We start from the raw sequence: 19,758 nt of genomic DNA on the forward strand, positions 1-19,758 counted from the left end.
ATTGCATTTTCCCCCGGCCCCCAACAGGAAAAATTCCTCTGTAGGGCCATGCATTATGGTTCAAGGCATGGCCACACAGAGGAATTTTTCCTGTTGGGGGCCGGGGGAAAATGCAATGAATTTTTGACAATTTATTGCATTTTTTTCGTTTTGGGGGATTTGTGGAAGGGGCCGCGTACCCTAGCAAACACTGCGTACAGTCATGATTCAGGGGCTAAGCAATGGCCTCGTTACTGTGAGGCCCCAGGATAAAAATCGTGTCGATCAGCTATATATTAGTGCCCTTTTGTGAGGCATTAATCCTCATTACTGTCAATTATGACTTAAGGACGTAGGTCCCTTAGCTGATTAGCATAGTAGCACACATATGATTAAGCAGTCACGCAAAACAAACACTCGCAAATTAATATTCAATAGAATCTGAGAATGTATGCCATTATCTTGATCTATTAGAAATAAATAATTGTTTAAAATCCTTCCCTAAACTGGGGTAAAAATAAATATTCCACCATTATGACCAACAGTGTATATGCGTTATAAAAGTGATGAGTAAAGCATTTTCAATAAATTTGATGGAAAATAATTTTTCATTTTGTTAATGACACAACTTTTCTCGAGAGTGTTATTATCGCCCGGCATATGGATTTTCCACGACAGTCTGTTATCGATTGTGAGACCAAAAACAAATTGTAAAGGAGACCTCTGCTAATTTTGAAAGAGTCTGGAGTGACCAAATGTCACGATTTTTAACTTGTGCATGTATAATAACGTTTTACGAGTTGTATGCATTGATTTGTACATGTTTATAAATACGTCACGTATTGCTTTCCTAAATGGCGGCTAGGGAGAATTAATTTCCCTTGCGTGGTACTTGTCCACTCCGCCTGTCTGACTTTGCAAACATGTTCCAACTAGTTCTGTCTGGATTGTAATATATTCTATTATGACGTAGTCTTTTCATTATTACGTACATCGCGTATACTGACATGTTATTGTGTACGCGTATTTCAAATTATAATTCAACCAATCACGCTCCAGTGGTGATTGGGGCTTCGCTTTGATTTTCCATGAGGAAATCAAATCGGTACATTCAGGTTGTTACTGTGTTTTGTTTATCGTGCCGGTCGAATTTTCGTCCAGCGAGGAGTCAACGACTTCGTCCCCGGACTTCTCCGGGTGGACTTGCTCACCAAACGTCTTTAAGTTTGTGAGATGAAATTTCGACTCTTTTTATATTGTTTTGTGGAGAGACTTGTTTATCGCCTCTACCAGCATATTCTAGCATGATCTATCTTTTCCACCGACAATATTCATTGTGTTGTGTTGACACGCTGATTATCGTCTTCGTCATCACCTCTCCATCATCCGTTGTGTTGTGTTGACACGTTCATTATCGTCTTTGTCATCAACGACACCATCGCCAGCCACATCGTCGCCCTCACCGTCTTCGTCATCATCGCCGTCTTCACCATCGTCCTCCTCATCATCGCCGTCTACGTCTACTTCATCATCGCTTTCATCATCGTCAGCATCGTCCTTTCCTGACCTCGTCGTTGATGCGGATTTGGTTTGATGACTTTATCTTGAACACTTTGCTGAATTGTTTAATGAGCATTCTTGTGCTTGATTTTTTTCTTGATTGTGTGTATGTTTTGTTTGCCCGAACGAATATATGAACCTTGATTATTTGTATAATTATCTATATTGAATTGTTAATATGAATTATATAACCTTAATGTTTGATAGTGTTTTTTTTTCCTCGTGAGATGATGATGATGATGATTCACAGCATTTGAGATCGTAAAGTTAAAATGTACAACCCCTTCGAGGAGTCCTACACAGGCGCGGATCCACGTAGGGGCGGGGGGGGGGGGGGGATAGGCCAAAAAATAGTGCTTTTACCCCACCCCCAAAAAATAGTGCTTTACCCCCCCCCCCCTTCCCACACCCCCGATTATTTGCCGGCTTGCTATGTCGCCGATAAATATTTTCTCACGAATTGGGCCCCCTCTTGCCGCCGGATGGATCCGCCTCTGGTCCTACAAGTCAAAGATTATATCACCTGGAAGAACGTTAATGGAGTTACTGAAAAGCATGTAATTAGTTATTTCTAATTTCAATGAGAGTTTGTTCACTTTGATCCAATTAGTCGCTTTTCTTAATGCATTAATTTCAAGAGAAAGAAAAAAATGAATGACCGGCCGTGTCACAAAATTAGATATCAAATATGCTCATCTGACGTAATTAAATACCTAAAACCCCTGAGCTTACGGGTGCTCAGCTCCCTGGACCCCACCAAGCGCCCTAAGACGGGCCCGTGGATGCTCATCTGATCGTAATTAAATGCCTAAAACCCCTGAGCTTCCGGGGCTATTGAGCACATTTTTTTTTGGCCCTCCAAAATTTGAAAAATTGCACCCCCTCTTTAGCGCCAGGGGGGGGGGGGGGGACGGGGCCATCCTCAAAAAGAGGTAAAATTAACGCGTTTTAAACGTTTTTTTCCCAGGAAAAAAATAATCTTCTGTGTGTCCATGCCTTGAGCCATAATGCATGGCCGTACAGAGGATTTTTTTATGTTGGGGACCGGGGGGGGGGGGATTCAATGAATTATTGATATTTTATTGCCTTTAAAAAAAAAAAAAAAAAATTGTGGGAACTGCCCCCTACCCTAGCCCCCGCTGCGTACAGTCATGGTTCAGTGGCAAAGCAATGGCCTCGTAACTGTGAAGCCCCAGGATCAAAACCGTGTCGATGTGCCATACTAGTGCCCTTTTGTGAGGCATTAATCCTCATTACTGTCATTTATGACTTAAGGGCGTAGGGCCCCTAGTTGATAAGCATAGTAACATACACATGCTTTTGCAGTCACGCAAAAGAAACACTGGCAAATTATTATTCAATAAAATCTGAGAATGTATACTACTATCTAGATCTATTAGGAATAAATCATTGTCAAAATAATTCCATAAATTGGGGTAAAAAAAAATATTTCAACTACACTGTCGCTCATAAAGGTGGAATATTTTAGTTTTACCCCAATTCATGGAATTATTTTAAAAATTATTTAAAAATAATATATCTAGATAATAGTATATATTCTCAGATTTTATTGAATAATAATTTGCCAATGTGTGTTTTGCGGGACTGCTAAAGCATGTGTATGCTACTATGCTTATTAAATAGGGGACCTACGCCCTCAAGTCATAAATGACAGTAATGAGGATTAATGCCCCACAAAAGGGCACTAATATAGCATATCGACACGGTTTTGATCATGGGGCCTTACAGTTACGAGGCCATTGTTTTGTCACTGAACCATGACTGTACACAGCGGGGGCTAGGGTAGGGGGCAGTTTCCATAAATAAATAAAACAACAGAAAATGCAATAAATTTTCAATAATTTATTGCATTTTACCCCGGTCCCCAACATAAAATTCCTCTGAAGGGCAATGCATTATGGCCCAAGGCATGGGCACACTGAAGATTTTTTTACGTTGGGAACCGGGGTAAAATGCAATAAATTATTGAAAATTTATTGCATTTAAAAAAAATAATTTATTAATGGAAACTGCCCCCTACCCTAGCCCCCGTTGCGTACAGTCATGGTTCAGTGACAAAGCAATGGCCTCGTAACTGTGAGGTCCCAGGATCGAAACCGTGTCGATGTGCTATATTAGTGCCCTTTTGTGGGGCATTAATCCTCATTACTGTCATTTATGACTTAAGGGCATATAGGTCCCCTAGTTGATAAGCATAGTAGCATACACATGCTTTAGCAGTCACGCAAAACACAAATTGGCAAATTATTATTAAATAAAATCTGAAAATGTATACTATTATCTAGATATATAATTTTTAAATATTTTTTAAAATAATTCCATAAATTAGGATTTTAAAAAAATATTCCACCTTTATGAGCGACAGTGTATATGAGCGACCGTGTATAAATAAGTTTGAGAATTGAAAATGAGAAAATAATGGTTTATATACCTTTGTCAAAGTTCCCTTTTGCTATCCTCCCTTTTTGGAACTTGGAAAAAGTTTTAACAAATGCCTTAACCACGGAAACCCCGGGCCTGCATTTCGGCGAAACCAGATTTAATTGACCGACAGTTTGACAAATATTTAACCTCTATTAATTTGTACCGGGGGCAGAGGACAAGCCGCTTAATTCAGTTGGACGCTACCTTTAAGCTTGAATGCATGCTTACGATTCGGAACAATTGTTTAAAATACAATGAAAGAAACTTGACAAATGTCAAACAACAAAAATCGTCTTGTAAATAGATATACAAATGAGAGATATCAGAATAATTTGGGGAAAAACGACATGAATGACATAAACATTTTTCGACATCAACGATCTTTTAACTGAATAGTTGATTTTACCATGATTTTACCTTAGAAAACAGACAGCTCTCTCATCCCCCCCTCTCTCTATCTCTCTTTCTATCTCACGTCTCTCCCTCTCTCTCTCTCTCCTCCCTCTCTGTTACGTATATATATATATATATATATATATCTCCCTCTCTCTTATGTCTCTCCCCCCCCCTCTCTCTCTTTTTTCCTACTCTCTCTTCAATGTGTGTGTATGTATGCCTTTCCGTCTTTCTATATTTTTTTTTTATCTCTCTCTCTTTCCTAATCCTCCCTCTGTGTATGTCTCTTTCAGTTCGTCTCCCTCTCTTCATCTCTCTCTCTCTCTCTCTATTTCCCCTCTCTCTCTTCCTATTTAAATATATCTTTTTGGAATCCGTTAATATCAGGACTCTTAAACATTTAAAAAAAAAAAGATCTTGATGGATTGCACTTTGATTAAAGGGATAGTTGAGTTCTGTTTTCAGACCGCAAATGCCTTCAAAGTGCCTGCTTATTGCTCTTATTCTTATCTATGACATTTCTAGTGCCCTTTTTGGACCTAAAATTGCTATGAAGGTAATTTTAGACCCCTAAATGTGTAAAATTTAGCCAATACGATCATACCAATTCAGCTCCCTTTTCGTGACCGTTAATCAATTAATTAATTAATAATAACAATACATGGGCCGGCTGGTTGTGCGTAATATAACCAACACAATAAAGCCAACAAAAGAATTCCAACATCGGCATTGGCTGAAATACAACGTAAAATACGCTATTTCGTTTTTTTCAACAGCTTTTTCAAATTATCGAATATTTGTGTTGGTACACAAATATTAGAAATCGTTATATTTATGGATATTTCAGCCGTCTCTGAACCGATTTTGATTAAACAAAGATGATTTTGTCATTTAAATTGTATGTTCTTTCAAATTTGTCACTCAGTTTTTCATTACCTCACACACACTCAAATATTTTGTGTAGCACCCTCTGCAACAGAACTCAACTATCCCTTTAACTCAGAGCAAGGAACGAAAAACAAAGGAACATATATATGCTAACCAACAATATCAATTGTTTATTATCATCATTTCAGAGTTTAAATTTATAGAATATACGGAAATTAAAAGAAAATGGGATAGAATGTTAGGCAATCTTGATAACACTGAATAATGAACACAATACATTATCTTAATCTAACTTGTACTTGATGAGATGGGGTGTACTATAAGGGCTTATATTCCCTGAGTGGTAAAAGTGAATGCTCTAACTCAATCCAGTTGATATTTGTATTTTTTTTTAAACAGATATAGATAATATTAATAATAATAGAGTATTTATACAGTGCATTTTCCATATATAAGTTCAAATGCGCTTTAAATTTATGTAATGTAACAGAAGAGGTGAGTTTTTTTGTTTTTGTTGAAGGAATTGAGGGATTGTTGGTTGCGAAAGAAAGAAATAGCTAATAAGAAATGCAAACTCCATTCTAGAAATGATGATACTTTTAAATAATCCTGCGAATACAGAAATGCTCAAGCCTCACCGAACGAGGCCGACCCGGGACTGAATGAAAAATGAATATGATACAGATTTTTTTTAAATGTAAGAATTTGTGATATCATGACTAACTTAACCCTTTCCTTGCCTTGGTGGTCTAAAGGAACAAACAATGCATTGCTACAGTCGACTTTTATCACACCTGTATTGTATATGTACCATATACTAAAAACGTTATGGCATTTTACAATTTCCATGCACGTTGGTTAAAGAATTAATAGCATGAGGTGGACATGAGAAGAAAGATTAGTTTACAAAAGTCCTGGCAAGTAGGGAAAACTAACCACCAATAATGTCGAGAAAATGAAATGAAATCTTGATCTATTATAAATAGAATATAGAAACGTTTGATATCGTCACTAATATTACTTCATCAATGTTGTAATCAACGATAAATCAATTCAAATGTTATGTTGTCTTTCACGAGTGTTCCAATGATAAGGTCAATGACAAATACAATGATAATGACAATAACAATTACAATCATCACTAAATGTTGACAATGACAATGTCAGCGGAAATGACAATAATATTAACAATGTCAATCACCACGTTGCATTATCATTAACAATCACGCCCACCGGGGTTTATGCGTAGTAAGTATCACTGGCAACGTTTAGAAGGCGGTTATTGGAAGGTAAAAACGCGGCGTTGCTCGCTGGAAGATGCGTCATCTTGTCCTTGGAACTTGTCGCAACAAGGATGTCCAGGACGAGATCAGTCATTGACTTCCTCCCAGTAGGTGTCAGGCTAGTGGTGGACAGAATCATGGCCGCAGCACCTAGGTACACCAACCGTTAAAGATATGATAATAATAATAATTAAAATTATACTAATAGTAATAGTTGTATTATGTGTTTTATAGCACACATGTCAACCACGCACGGTGCTCAAGGCACTCCAATATTACCCCGGCTCTGCTATATGCTACGGTTCTCGATGCTCACAGCATTCGAGGAATTCCTTCCTACCGGTACCCATTTAACCCCTGGAAGGCCAGTGGCGAATGTAGAACTGCGAACCATGTGAGCTGTTGCCCGACGACGTAAACACTAGACCACGACACCTCTACTTGCAATCATCAACTAACACCTTTACCAGAAGCATTAAAATTAGATTCATTCTGTGACAAAAATCATTTGTTGCTGTACTAATCTGAGGACATTGCTTTACCTTCAATTTCCCACACTAACCGAATTCATAACTTCAACCCTGGACCAAACATTATTTTGAAGGTTTTAGGATTAGGTTTAATCACAACTCTAACCTAACACCCAACTGCAACCCTCTCCCTCTTGCTATTATTATTTTACTCTTTATTAATATTATTATTCATATTTTTATTATTATTATCATTATTATTATCGTTATCATTATTATTATAATTATTATTATCATTTTTCTTACCTGCCACCGCAGGTGTTGCAAAGGAGGTGCCGGATGATCTCAGGTAGTTGGAATTACTGCTACCGGAAGGGGCAGCGAGATCGATATTTCTTGCTGGGGCGTAGATGTCGACACAAGGACCGTAATTGGAGATTCCGATACGACTGTCGGACATGCCATTTTGACGGGCTCTCGACCCTCCGACCGTGATAACCTAAGAGCAAAAAGCAATGTGCAAAAAAAAAGTATTGCACAGGGGTGTCGAAGGCGCGAAGCGTCTTTCAAAGGAGGAGAGGTAGCAGAAACTCTGGAGAAAGATGGGGGTACTGACAAAGCGTAACCGCTAGGCGGAAAAAATACAATTTTGAGGCATTTGTATATATGTGTATTCCTAAATTCTAGTTGATATATTTTCAAGGATCATCAATATGTTATTGCTTTTCTCCTTATGCGGTTATAGATAGCGGTTTTAGCGTCATACTTTGCAGTTGTTTGTAATGAACGTAATACTTTATTTGCGAGGGAGCGAATCAAGTGAACGGGAAATTTAAGATTAATTCCATAATTACATGAACTGTATGTGAGCGAGTGTAGCCAATCGGCTTTGGGGGTAATTTCACAAAATAGGGCTCTCAATTGCTTTAAATTAGGGATACATATTGCTTTGGGGGAAGGGGAGGGGTAGAGAAATGTCTGATCATAGCACCTATTGTGATAATGCCTCTTTGCAACATGATTGATTTTTAAATGTGCTTTGTAGTTCCTGTGAGTTTACCAGATTCGAAAATGAGATCTTATCACATTTGAAAAGGGACACTAAGCCCAATTCAATTTGATTTAAAGGAGAAAAAACTCATTAGAAAAGAAAAGGGTGACTTAACAGAGAAGTGCACTTCTCAGATTTGAATAGCGACTTATCAGAGAAGGAGCACTCTTTTGGAAGGGAAACTGAAGGGGTACTCTTCATTTAAAAAAAGGGGAACTTCTCCTTTTTGAATAGCTACTTATGAGAGACGAAGGGGGGGGGGGGCACTTATTTGCAGGGGGAAAGGCCACTCATCGTTAAAGAAAAGGAGCATTCTAAATGTTTTTTTTAACAAATATTAAAAAAAAAAACATCGATAGACTATAGGCTAGGACTTGTATAGAGCGATTCTCTTCCCATGGTTTTTAGGACCACTGTAATTCTCCGTCCAACAGAGATGGGGGCCATCAAAGAGCATAACAACAGATGATTCGTTGTCTTATTAAATCAGACTGGTGCCAGGTAGTCCGGGAACTAAAGCAGGAACACGTTTTTAACATAAGTTAAAACTAGTATTAAGCGTACTCGATGCCCCTCGAAGGATCTCCCCTCCCCATTATCGACAGGAGGGGGGGGGGGGGGGGGGGCTTACGCGTACAACTTAAAATAATGTGCAGCGAGAAGGTGACTTGTTGAACTCGCCATTGCTCCTTCTGAATGCCAAAAATTCGAGAGGGCGACTTGTTAAAACTCGGCAAGGGGCCTCGTTTCAGTTGAGAAGTAGAGAAGATAACTGAATTAGGCAGAGCGCCTTGTTTAAGTAAAGATGGTGAGAAGGTGAATTGTTAAAACCCGCCAAGAAGCCTTGTTAATAACGAGGAGATGAGGAGATGACTTGTTAAAACTCTTTATCGTATTCTCGACCTAAACAAAAGGCAAAACGTCAAACAAGTCGCATTCTCGCTGCACGCTCAACCGCTCGTGCGCCCTTCCACGTTGAGCTCTCCGAATCGGTGAATATTTACATTGGGTGATCCAGACGGAGAGTAGTTACAGGCATTAGCCTCGCTGAAGTGCGAACCTTGGTTTCCGGCTGCCACGACGACCACGCAATCAGTGTTTTTGCTGAAGTTCCCGAAAGCATAGATGAGTGTCGTACTAAATGACGTGGAAATCAGTGAGTAGGAGACGACACACTTAGAGCCCGGGTTGCTGTTCCACCAACGTTGAACATTGTCAAGCCCTGTATGAATAGGATGTAAGAAAACAAATAATATAGGTGACAAGACATGCGTTCCTGCCACAATATTGCTGCTTGATTTATTTCGTGATTGGTATAGAGTCAGGCGCGGATCCAGGATTTCTTAGGGGAGGGGCCCAACTTTTTTTTTTGCTCCCAAAAATTTGAAAATCGCGCCGGCCGAAAAGTCGCTCAGTGGGGGGTGTAGTGAGCACATTTTTTTTTGGTCCTCGAAAATTTTAAAAAGGTAAAAATCACGTGTTTTTACATGACTTTTTTTCTCAAGGGGGGGGGGGGGGGTCCGGCCCCCCTGGATCCACCACTGTATAAAGTAATGGTTAAGGTTGCGATTGGATTGAAGGTTAGGTCTGGGGGTTAGGGGGAGGTGTTAGGGTTATGGGTTGGGTATGCCTATATAATAATTATTGGCCTAGTTTGGGTTCCAAATTTGCAGTTAATAATTCGGTTATTGACTTTTGTAGCAAAATTTACGTGAATCAATATGTCGAGCCACTTACCGGAAACATCACAGATTTACCAATGGATCGTTTTTCTTCAAAATATAATACATTTCATCGCAAACACTTAATACAATTCTTACACAGCTACTATGTGGAGCAAATTGCGATTTGATTTATAAGTACAACGACGTGAAAGGCGCTAAACAGGAAACGACTCTGGATTTAATAATATTGAATCATTCAACATTTTCGATAGCTTTATGTCATCCAAACTTGTTTCTAGAGATATAGAGCTGCACATGAAGAATTATGCAGTAGGGTCCAGAGGTTCGTGGAAATATGTATCATGCATGGGCTAAGTGGATCATTATTAAATGAGAGTTTAACCCCTCGTTTCGTTAAATTTAACCAAGTTCTGTTATTTAAAAAAGAAACTCGATTGCTGAAAACACAAACGTGTTCAAGGCATCGGAATCGACGTGGCCGGTAGGCAGGTATACATTAAACACAGTCGGAACAGTTGACGGCGCTTTTATATGTTTCTTGACATGTTAAAAGGACTGATCCCTCAGAAGTCCAATAACCCGAATCAACAACATTTCTATATCAAGGCCTTTATATGTTTTGTTTGTTTGTTTGTTTGTTTACTTTGTGTTTAGTTTTATTTATTCATTTAATTTATTTTTTCTTTGATTTTTTCTTGTTTTTCCCCTCCTGTTTATAAATTCATGTACTCATAGAATCGAACAATACGATCACTAAGACTTTCAAGAAATCGATAAGACCAAATTCTATTTCCTATGGTATTGGTCCTATAAAAGTTTTTTTTTTTTTTGGGGGGGGGGGATTATTTAATATGTTCGCTCGAATGTTACATATTCCAAAGTTGATGACAAGTAGGGTGATTTTTGTCTTCAGTTTTGCTATTGTTTTAAAGGTACTATGTCCCTTTTGCAGCCAACCTCAAATTCCGTAGAACTTTGCAGGAATTATGAATATGTCATGTATGTCCTATCTGTGAAATTTAAACGTTAGCAGTGTCCTCATATTCAAATTATGCAAGGAAACCCGTTTACTTGCTAGACTTCACTGTCAGACACTATTAAATAACTGACTGGCTTTTTCTTCTTCTTTGGTAATAACATACATGAAAAGAGTTGTAAAGGGTACATGAGCATTTGTCTACATTAATAACCCACTTCTTGTGATGGCCAAGATTAAACTGATTGAATCTTTGCGCAGCATAAAACGTATGACCATTCGGTACAATTGTCTGAAAATCAAGACTATTACTTTTGGGCTCTATAGCCCTAAAGTCGATTTGACAACTAATAGTCATTATTTTCCCATTTGAAGACATTTTCAAGCCCCACCTTTTTGAGGGAAGTTCTAAATAAGTATTATCTTTCAAATGCAGTTGGAATTTAACTTTTTCATTTGTTTGGCCTGCAAATGGGACATAGTACCTTTAAGGATAAAGTTAAGTTCTTGTCATGCGATTCAATAGTAAAAGAAATTGCGTGGAAAAGGTTAATCATATTGCAGATAAGTATTTCTGGAAATTGTGAGGTTTTGGAATCATCATCATGATGATAAATTTGCCCAGTTTTTATGAAAGTCACATCGGCACAGAAATGTGTATATTGGGCTGTGCTTGTGACATGATATATTTAACGAGTATTTGTCATATTATGAACATGAAGGCATGTGAAGAGCCATCCTTCCTCACAAAAATGAACAGAATGAAAAAGCTCCCAATTTCCTTTCACTTTTTCCAGAGCTCAAACTTGTCTAAATTCTCGTTCAAAGTACATACCTTCGAGGACGTCGTCAGCCGCGGCTAAGCCATCGGATCCAGCGACCCGAATGCTCTTTACGGTCGCGCCCCGAGCGACTCCTATGTTGGCCCCGGCGGCTACGCTCGCACAGCGGGTCCCATGGCCATTGACGTCCACCATAATGGGCGACTACAAAGCAAGAATAAGGATATATGAGAGAAATGAAAACGTAACAATTAAGCCTCCTTCAGACAGCTAGCTGTAATTAACAGCTGTTTTTTGGTGTTTTAGTAAACAAAACTTTTAGGCCTATATATATACTAAGCAAATATTAATCGACTACGAGGGTAGAATTACAAACTATCATCGCCGAGGTGATCTCGAGGCTACTATCATCCCGAGATCACCGAGACGATGATAGTTCGTATATTGCCCGACTAAAGGAGGTAAATATTTGTTTTATATCCGACATCGGCAATAAGGTCTATTTAAGGTGAATTTTACATAATTAAAAGAACTTATTCTGCAGACAGTTTATCTTCAGCTAGATTTTACAAAGCACAACATGCATACATGTAATAAAGTCGATGCGCGCTCATTTGACATTGATATTGACATTGACATTTCGCGTAACCTACTTTGCTATGCTTATTCAATGGGCAAGAGGGGCAGCAGCAAAAAATTAATGTACAAAAGTCCTATCGCAGGGAGATAGTACTTATCTATCATTGTTCATGTGACCACATTTAGACCAATCAGATTGCACGATTCTTAGTATGCGGGATATAAAGTGTAATACGCTTCACATTACTTAATCTTATAACACAGAGCTCAGCGCATACGCGTTGGACCTTTATTGCCCGCACTTGCCATTCATTTACACGTTTTGAAAAAAATAGGGGAAAACCCTCTTTTTTTGAGGGGGGGGGGGGCGGCAGATTTACCGCATCATATATGAACCAGATTTTAGGCATCCGCAATGGCCTGTCTACTCTACCCCCTCCATTTCCTACAAACAGTATCGGATTCAAGCTGGACAATCATCCCCATATAGGCCTCCCTGCCCCATTAAAACTCAACTGTTACCTAATTATGTACCCAACGGAACCCATAAAACACAACAACAATAAAAAAAAAGGCCCAATTAATGATTTTTTTTTCTTCTCACAAAATCCTGGCTCCCGGCTCAGTGGTCCACCTATATTACGCCATATTTCCCGGTTTTTGACAAACAAGACTTTTGACCACTTTTCATATATTCTATTTCTTCCGTAGCATGCATGGTTAGTAATGAGATTTTTTTAAAGGCATAGGGGGGGGGGGGCATTTCTTTGTTTTTTTGAGGGGGGGGGGCGGCAGATTTACCGCATCATATATGAACCAGATTTTAGGCATCCGCAATGGCCTGTCTACTCTACCCCCTCCATTTCCTACAAACAGTATCGGATTCAAGCTGGACAATCATCCCCATATAGGCCTCCCTGCCCCATTAAAACTCAACTGTTACCTAATTATGTACCCAACGGAACCCATAAAACACAACAACAATAAAAAAAAAGGCCCAATTAATGATTTTTTTTCTTCTCACAAAATCCTGGCTCCCGGCTCAGTGGTCCACCTATATTACGCCATATTTCCCGGTTTTTGACAAACAAGACTTTTGACCACTTTTCATATATTCTATTTCTTCCGTAGCATGCATGGTTAGTAATGAGATTTTTTTAAAGGCATAGGGGGGGGGGGCATTTCTTTGTTAGGTCTACATTCAATTATCACCTTCCTTCACCACGTTTTTTTAACGTTAGGCCTATATAAGTGATGTTCTTCGTAATACGCATGAGAGGAATAACGGGGATATTGATTTGATTCACGTAAGATACTAAAGAGTCGTGAAGTAATAATAATACTCACGTTTGGTGTAACGGTATCGTTATAAAACCTAACGCGGCCGTTGGTAAACTCATCGTGAGTAGACAGGACTCCAGTATCAAGAATGAAGATAGTCACGTCTGTCGCATCATCTGAGGAAGAAAATACAAAAACATGGACATTACAAAGCTGGGGTAGGGTATAGTCTAACCCTGAAGGCAGTGACGTACCTGGCATACCTCGTCAGGGGGAGGGGGGAGCAAGGGGATATGTAGGTGTGTAAAGGGGTGAAGGGGGACTAGGGTTGTACCCCAAAACACAGGGGGGGGGGGGGCAATTCGTGAGAAAATATTTAGCGGCGTTTCGCGCTTGCATGGACTGGGTGGAGTCTGAGGGGGGATGTGCCCCACTGAAAAGCTGAAGAAAAAATTTCAAACTCAATTCGGGCGATTTGGTGTATACATTTTGCCAGGATATCATTATAAATCTGTGACTCTTTCCAGCATAAAATTATGATAAGCCTTGGATTTCCTGGGAGGAAAAGACTGTAAACACAAAAAGCGGGACACGCCGGTGTAGAAAAAAATGTCTTTAGGACACTGGTATTCATGACACCGGTACCTCGAGGTGTAAGTGTTTAATATTGATACATGTTTAACTAAACACAATAATGATTCCCTCAACAAGATCATGAGTCCATAACGTATAATATTTATCCTTTTTATTTCATTTCTAAACAAGATCCTCAATGCAACAATGTTGACAAGGATATAATTGACATGGTACAGTTTCCTAGTACCTCAGGTATCACTTGATTGTTAAAACCAGTCAGCACAAGACTAGTACATCAGTTGGGATGGGCAGAGAAAAATCACTGGCGTCTGGCTTCAACGTTTTTCAATTATTATTATTATTTTATTTTTTTAATTTTTTTTTGGAAGGGGGGCAACCAAATATAAACGGCACTTTCCTGGAAAAGGGGGCACCTACAGAGGGAAACCTCAAAGCGAATATATACATTTTTTAAAGAAATTGGTATACACCCTTACATTTTGAGTACATTATCAGGGATGCTTTTACTGTTTGTTTTTCCCTTGACATGGTCCAAGGTACTGTTTAAGCATCATACATGTTCTTTGTAGTTAGTGGTGACGTCGCAGTTTAAAAATTACATCTTATAAAGAGGAAAAACAATCCGGACGGGGTTTCACAATCTAATCATGAAAGACTGAAAAGATCTTTGATAAGAAACATAATTATATAAAATTTAAATACGAGCGAGAGTAGCGAGCCAGATTCGGGTGAAATTAAAGACAAAGTTGATCCTAATCGCTTTAAATTAGGAACACTTTTTATGGGGAAAGGAAAATAGGGCACATATCCAAAGGGAAAAGGACACTTATTAGAAAAGAAAAAAAGAGGGACTCGAGCCCACCGCGGGCCCTGTACATTGTGTAACGGCATGATGATTTGACAGATGGACCTGAAGCTTGAGTCCTGACATACTTTTGAACGTTGTAACTTGTCCGCCCTATAGTGTAGAGCGATCATAGGCATATGTTTTTATATTATAGGCCTAAAACACGAATAAGGGCTAGTTCTGATGACCTGAAAACTACCCAAATCTCGGTGCATGGCTAGCTAAACCACGGGGCCTTGGCCTATATACGGATAAGTGAGTGCCCTGGGTCCACTTATAAATCGTGTTTTTAGCCCTTCTTTCTTCCCTTTTCCTTTACTTTCCGTTTTTGTTGTTGCTTGTCAATCAGACGTTTAGACATTGATCCACTTTTTAGCCATGGTGATGATGACCTTTATTTGTTTAATTTAATGTGTGCTTGCTTGTCACTCGTCGGTGGGGGGGGGGGGGGGTTAGGGGGCAGACTTCCCCCCCCCCCCTCGTAGGTACGCTGGTGCCTGAAGGGCTACATATAGGGCCAGTGAAACAAAACTTCTTCGGCGGTTTTATGAACCAACAAATCCGTCACAGATGTTTCTCTGGCCTTGTCGAGTTATATATGGCGTCAAAATGACCTAGTAAAATAAAATAATGAATAAAATGTCTTATAACAGTGTTAGTACGGCTCTTCCTACGGGCCGTGCTTTTTTTTTATTTCCCCAGCGGTTTCCAGGTAAAATTCGATTGATTTGGTAAACAATAAAACGTTTTTTTTTTACATTTTGATTAGTTCTATCTTACTTTTGTTGTCTTTTTGTGTATAATGCAAGTACTGGAATTTCATATTCTGCACTTTTGCGCCTTGAGAGTTTGGTTTGATGTCATTTGGAATCGGTGTCTTAAAATGTTATCATAATATTTTTAATATCATTATCATTATCTTTAGTATTGCTAGTATTCTTCTTCTTCTTATTATTATTATTATTCCTAATTATTATTCTTATTATCATTGTTATTATCATTATTATTATTATTAACATTATCAGAATTATCATTATTATTATTATATCAACACTATCATAATTATCATTATTATAATTATTATTATTATAATCATCGTTATTATAATTATTATTGTTGACTCACTTCTGTCATAAGGAGCTCCATCACGGGGAAGAGATGCCTGGTCGATTCGGTCCAGTAGCAGGATGGGCGGATTCGGAAGTGCAGCGGCCGTAACCCAGCAGCGTTTTTCATCTTGAATTATTACCAGGGTACAGATAATAAGGAGAAAAACAGGTTTTCCGCCAAACATTCTGGATGATCCGCGAATGCTACAAGAGATATCAAGAAAATAAGAAAATAATGAACTGGGAGCGTTGCGACTAGCGGGGTCCGCATTTAATGGCGAGTTGCTCAAAATGAATGATGGGAAAGTTGTACGACACTTGCTCGTGTGACAACATTTCGACGTCAATCTCCTACAGTAAGCGAATTCTGAATGTTAAAGGGTGTGTAGCATGACGAGGCTATGCGTCTTTCCCGTGCCCCTACTCGGGGCCAATCGGGTAAAAATACGACTACGGACGACGCGACGCAGCATTCCCGTGCGTGCAACATACGCGAAACAGGAGCGTGAGGAGAACTTCGGTCTGTTTCGCGGACGTTATCGCGCGCTGACCCAGTTAATCAAGTCCATTCGTTTACGTGCAGTTGTCCAAAAGAAGACATAGATGGCGTTAACCAGTATTTGCCACACCACACTCCCTTTAACTCTGAACCCAGCGCTCTACTTACCATAATCCTTACCTTATATTTAATCTTAAACCAAAATGTAAGCCTAGCTCTAACCCTATACCCTTTGAAGAAGAAAACAAAAAACAAGCAATTAGAGCAGGGCCCAATGTCAGGTCCCAGCTGGGAAATGTGATATTGTTTAGGCTAAATACAAACGCAACCCTATAGATCGGTGTTATTGGTGCAGACTATGTTGGTAGATGAAATCACCAAAGTCAATTGTATAGCAACAACGCTAGTTTTGCGGAAAGAGACTCGGCAGAGACTTTTAGTTGGATGCAATCATCACAGTCTCTTTGCTGTTGATGAGCGGTTTAAGATACCAGGAGCTTTCAATTTCTGGGATTTTAAAGGAAAATCCAACATGTGTAGTCTAGTACTCTAAACGAAAGCAGACAATTCAGAGAAGCAGACTGATAAGAGTTTGAGCAAAAATGGACACAAGCTATCAGGAAGCTAATTAATTCAATTAAGGGCATTTCACGAAATTGGCTGAATCGGTAATGTCACTGTGACGTAGTGCCGGACAAATGTCCGATCTGTTTCAGTACAAATATGATTATAATTTTTTTTCTTCAAAATGTATAACTCAAAAGGGTCTTTTTTAAGCAGTGGTATTAATTTGTTGGATGCAATCATCACAGTCTCTTTGCTGTTGATGAGCGGTTAAAGATACCAGGAGCTTTCAATTTCTGGGATTTTAAAGGAAAATCCAACATGTGTAGTCTAGTATTCTAAACGAAAGCAGACAATTCAGAGAAGCAGACTGATAAGAGTTTGAGCAAAAATGGACACAAAATATCAGGAAGCTAATTACTTCAATTAAGGGCATTTCACGAAATTGGCTGAATCGGTAATGTCACTGTGACGTAGTGCCGGACAAATGTCCAATCTGTTTCAGTACAAATATGATTATAATTTTTTTTCTTCAAAATGTATAACTCAAAAGGGTCTTTTTTAAGCAGTGGTATTAGTCATCAATTAGATTAACGTCATCCAGAAATGGGATTTTTGTATGAGGTGTACACTGTTAATAGAAAATTGCATTTAAAAAGCACCACCAAAGGACGTCAGCATAAAGAAAAGTCCCGACAATTCTGCACACTTGCTTCTCCCACTTGTTTGTAACTGTGTTATCTAGTAACAGGAGACAGCCAATCGCTCAGAGAAAGCTACCGATTTGGCGGTCGCCTCAGGAGACGCAGGAAGGCGGTGACGGTCTGATTATTTACATCTTATCTAGAATGTTCTCTACAACATGGTGTAATTTGTATAATATTCTGGCAACGACAGCAGATGTCTTACTTATATGAATAGTTAACACTGTATTGATTCATTTATTTATTTGGGGGAGGGGGTTTACGTTTATAAAAATCTCAGATAAGCTCCCAAGATAAATCTTCAATAAATCTTTCACCGATGTAATTCCAATTTTACTGCCTTAATATTCTGCTAATTTGATATCAGTATCGATTATTCCTTTAACATTAAGTCTGATCTTGAAAAAGTAGAGTTCAGATTTAAAATGATTAGGAAATGTTCATTAGCCAACACTACACGATTAGATTACACTGAGCATTTAATAGATGTTATAGTTTGCTTACCAAATACTTTGGAGAAATTTTGGTGACTGAGGGCGCGTTCATGCTTGATTTTGACGGCCAGAATCAGGCATCTGTTACGCGTTTAGTTTAAAACACGGTTGCGTCTTAGCTCACTTTTGTAGAATCACCGAAAAACGGCGATCACGATCGCCGATCGTAAACTCACAAAAAGATGCGTTTACAATTTGTAAACGCGTTTAAATGGGGTCAACGCACTGACCTCTAGTGGGTCTACGTAGCATGCACAGTGAAGGTTTGCGAATCCAGCTGGAAGACCAATTAAGGCCACACACTAAGAATTGCCTGGGGGAGCCAGAGAAGTAAGCATGAACACTACATCGTGGAACTGCGATCACGATGAGCGTTTACGATGAGCGTTTCAGATCGCTCATTCTGCCTTCAAAATTTAAGCATGAACGCAGCCCAATTCTTTCTTCTAAGGCACGGCAGGAACGACGCATCTGTTTCGACGTATTAAACGGCGTTACATCTATTGTTGGCGGAGATACCGTCTAAAAGTGATTTAACACCTATTGTTTTTTTCGCTATTTATTAAGGTGTTTGGACTGCCAGATCGCGTTGATTGCTAATGCCACGCCCGTGAGTTCACTGTTGACCGATCGAGGGTCGATGAGATCAGGTAGGCACAGGTTCACGGCCACCATATCGAATCGGAAAATCAAACCAGACCATATGGTTTTCGGTTGAATAATGCATTCTTCGTAATAAAATCCTTGGCATTGTTTTAGTTAGATAAAATAGATTACATAATTAATTATTTTTATTTATTCATTTACTCAAGGTAAAATATAAAATATGATAATCAGCCCGAAACTAAATTGTTTATATTTTACCAGCAATTTTTAAAAATACATAAAAATAAAATATTTAAAATTGCAAAAAATATACAAACGCCAGATGATACTCAAGGTACATAACATACTGTTTTTTAACAAACAAAAACAAAACAAATATCATAAGTCACAAAACATAGTTCATAGAGAGAAGTAATTGTGATTTGGATCGATAAATTATGCCCATCGTTCCCACCATTCTATCCATCCTCTTCTTCTCTCTCTCTCTCTCTCTCTCTATTTTCCTCTCTCTCTCTCTCTCTCTATTTTCTCCCTCTCCCTCTCTCTCTAGCATGTAGGTTGTTTCGCAGATATATCGATAATTTGGTTATAGATATTTGGTTGAATTTAAAGTTCATAGTATTTATGAAAAGTACAAAAGAGAATATAATTCTAATCAACAGTATCCTTATCAAAAAGATTTAAAATATAACATAATTACAAGCCGCCATAGTGCTTTTACCTCAGTGCATGTATATTGCACGGCATATTTATGGATCTTCTCCAGTTATTACTTTAAATTTGCGTATGATGAGGTATAGTGGAGAGCACTTCTTTTGTAGCGCTCCGTTTTGCAAAAGACTTCGGAATAGTCTCGGCCATTTCGCAATGATCGACAATGTAAAGTTGATCACAAGGGAGGAGGCCAGGGGTGAAAGTTAGATGATGGGCTAGGCCGCTAGGCAATCTTTCGACCGGACTCAA

General features: G+C 38.8%; 1 protein-coding gene across 1 annotated transcript; it reads right to left on the reverse strand.

Annotated features, from left to right (window-relative positions):
* Positions 1 to 6,385: 6,385 nt before the first annotated feature.
* LOC105441422 (extracellular serine proteinase-like) lies at positions 6,386 to 18,223 on the reverse strand. Its single transcript, XM_030994463.1, has 7 exons — positions 18,200 to 18,223; positions 15,945 to 16,132; positions 13,442 to 13,551; positions 11,569 to 11,719; positions 9,077 to 9,294; positions 7,328 to 7,520; positions 6,386 to 6,701 (listed from the first exon to the last, which is right to left on the reverse strand). The coding sequence occupies exons 2-7, from the start codon at positions 16,111 to 16,113 to the stop codon at positions 6,508 to 6,510; spliced, it is 1,035 nt and encodes a 344-aa protein (XP_030850323.1). The 5' UTR covers positions 16,114 to 16,132; positions 18,200 to 18,223; the 3' UTR covers positions 6,386 to 6,507.
* Between the last annotated feature and the right edge of the window lie 1,535 nt (positions 18,224 to 19,758).

Source organism: Strongylocentrotus purpuratus, unplaced genomic scaffold, assembly GCF_000002235.5.
Source record: "Strongylocentrotus purpuratus isolate Spur 01 unplaced genomic scaffold, Spur_5.0 spur5_scaffold_21, whole genome shotgun sequence".
NCBI classification, from domain to species: domain Eukaryota; kingdom Metazoa; phylum Echinodermata; class Echinoidea; order Camarodonta; family Strongylocentrotidae; genus Strongylocentrotus; species Strongylocentrotus purpuratus.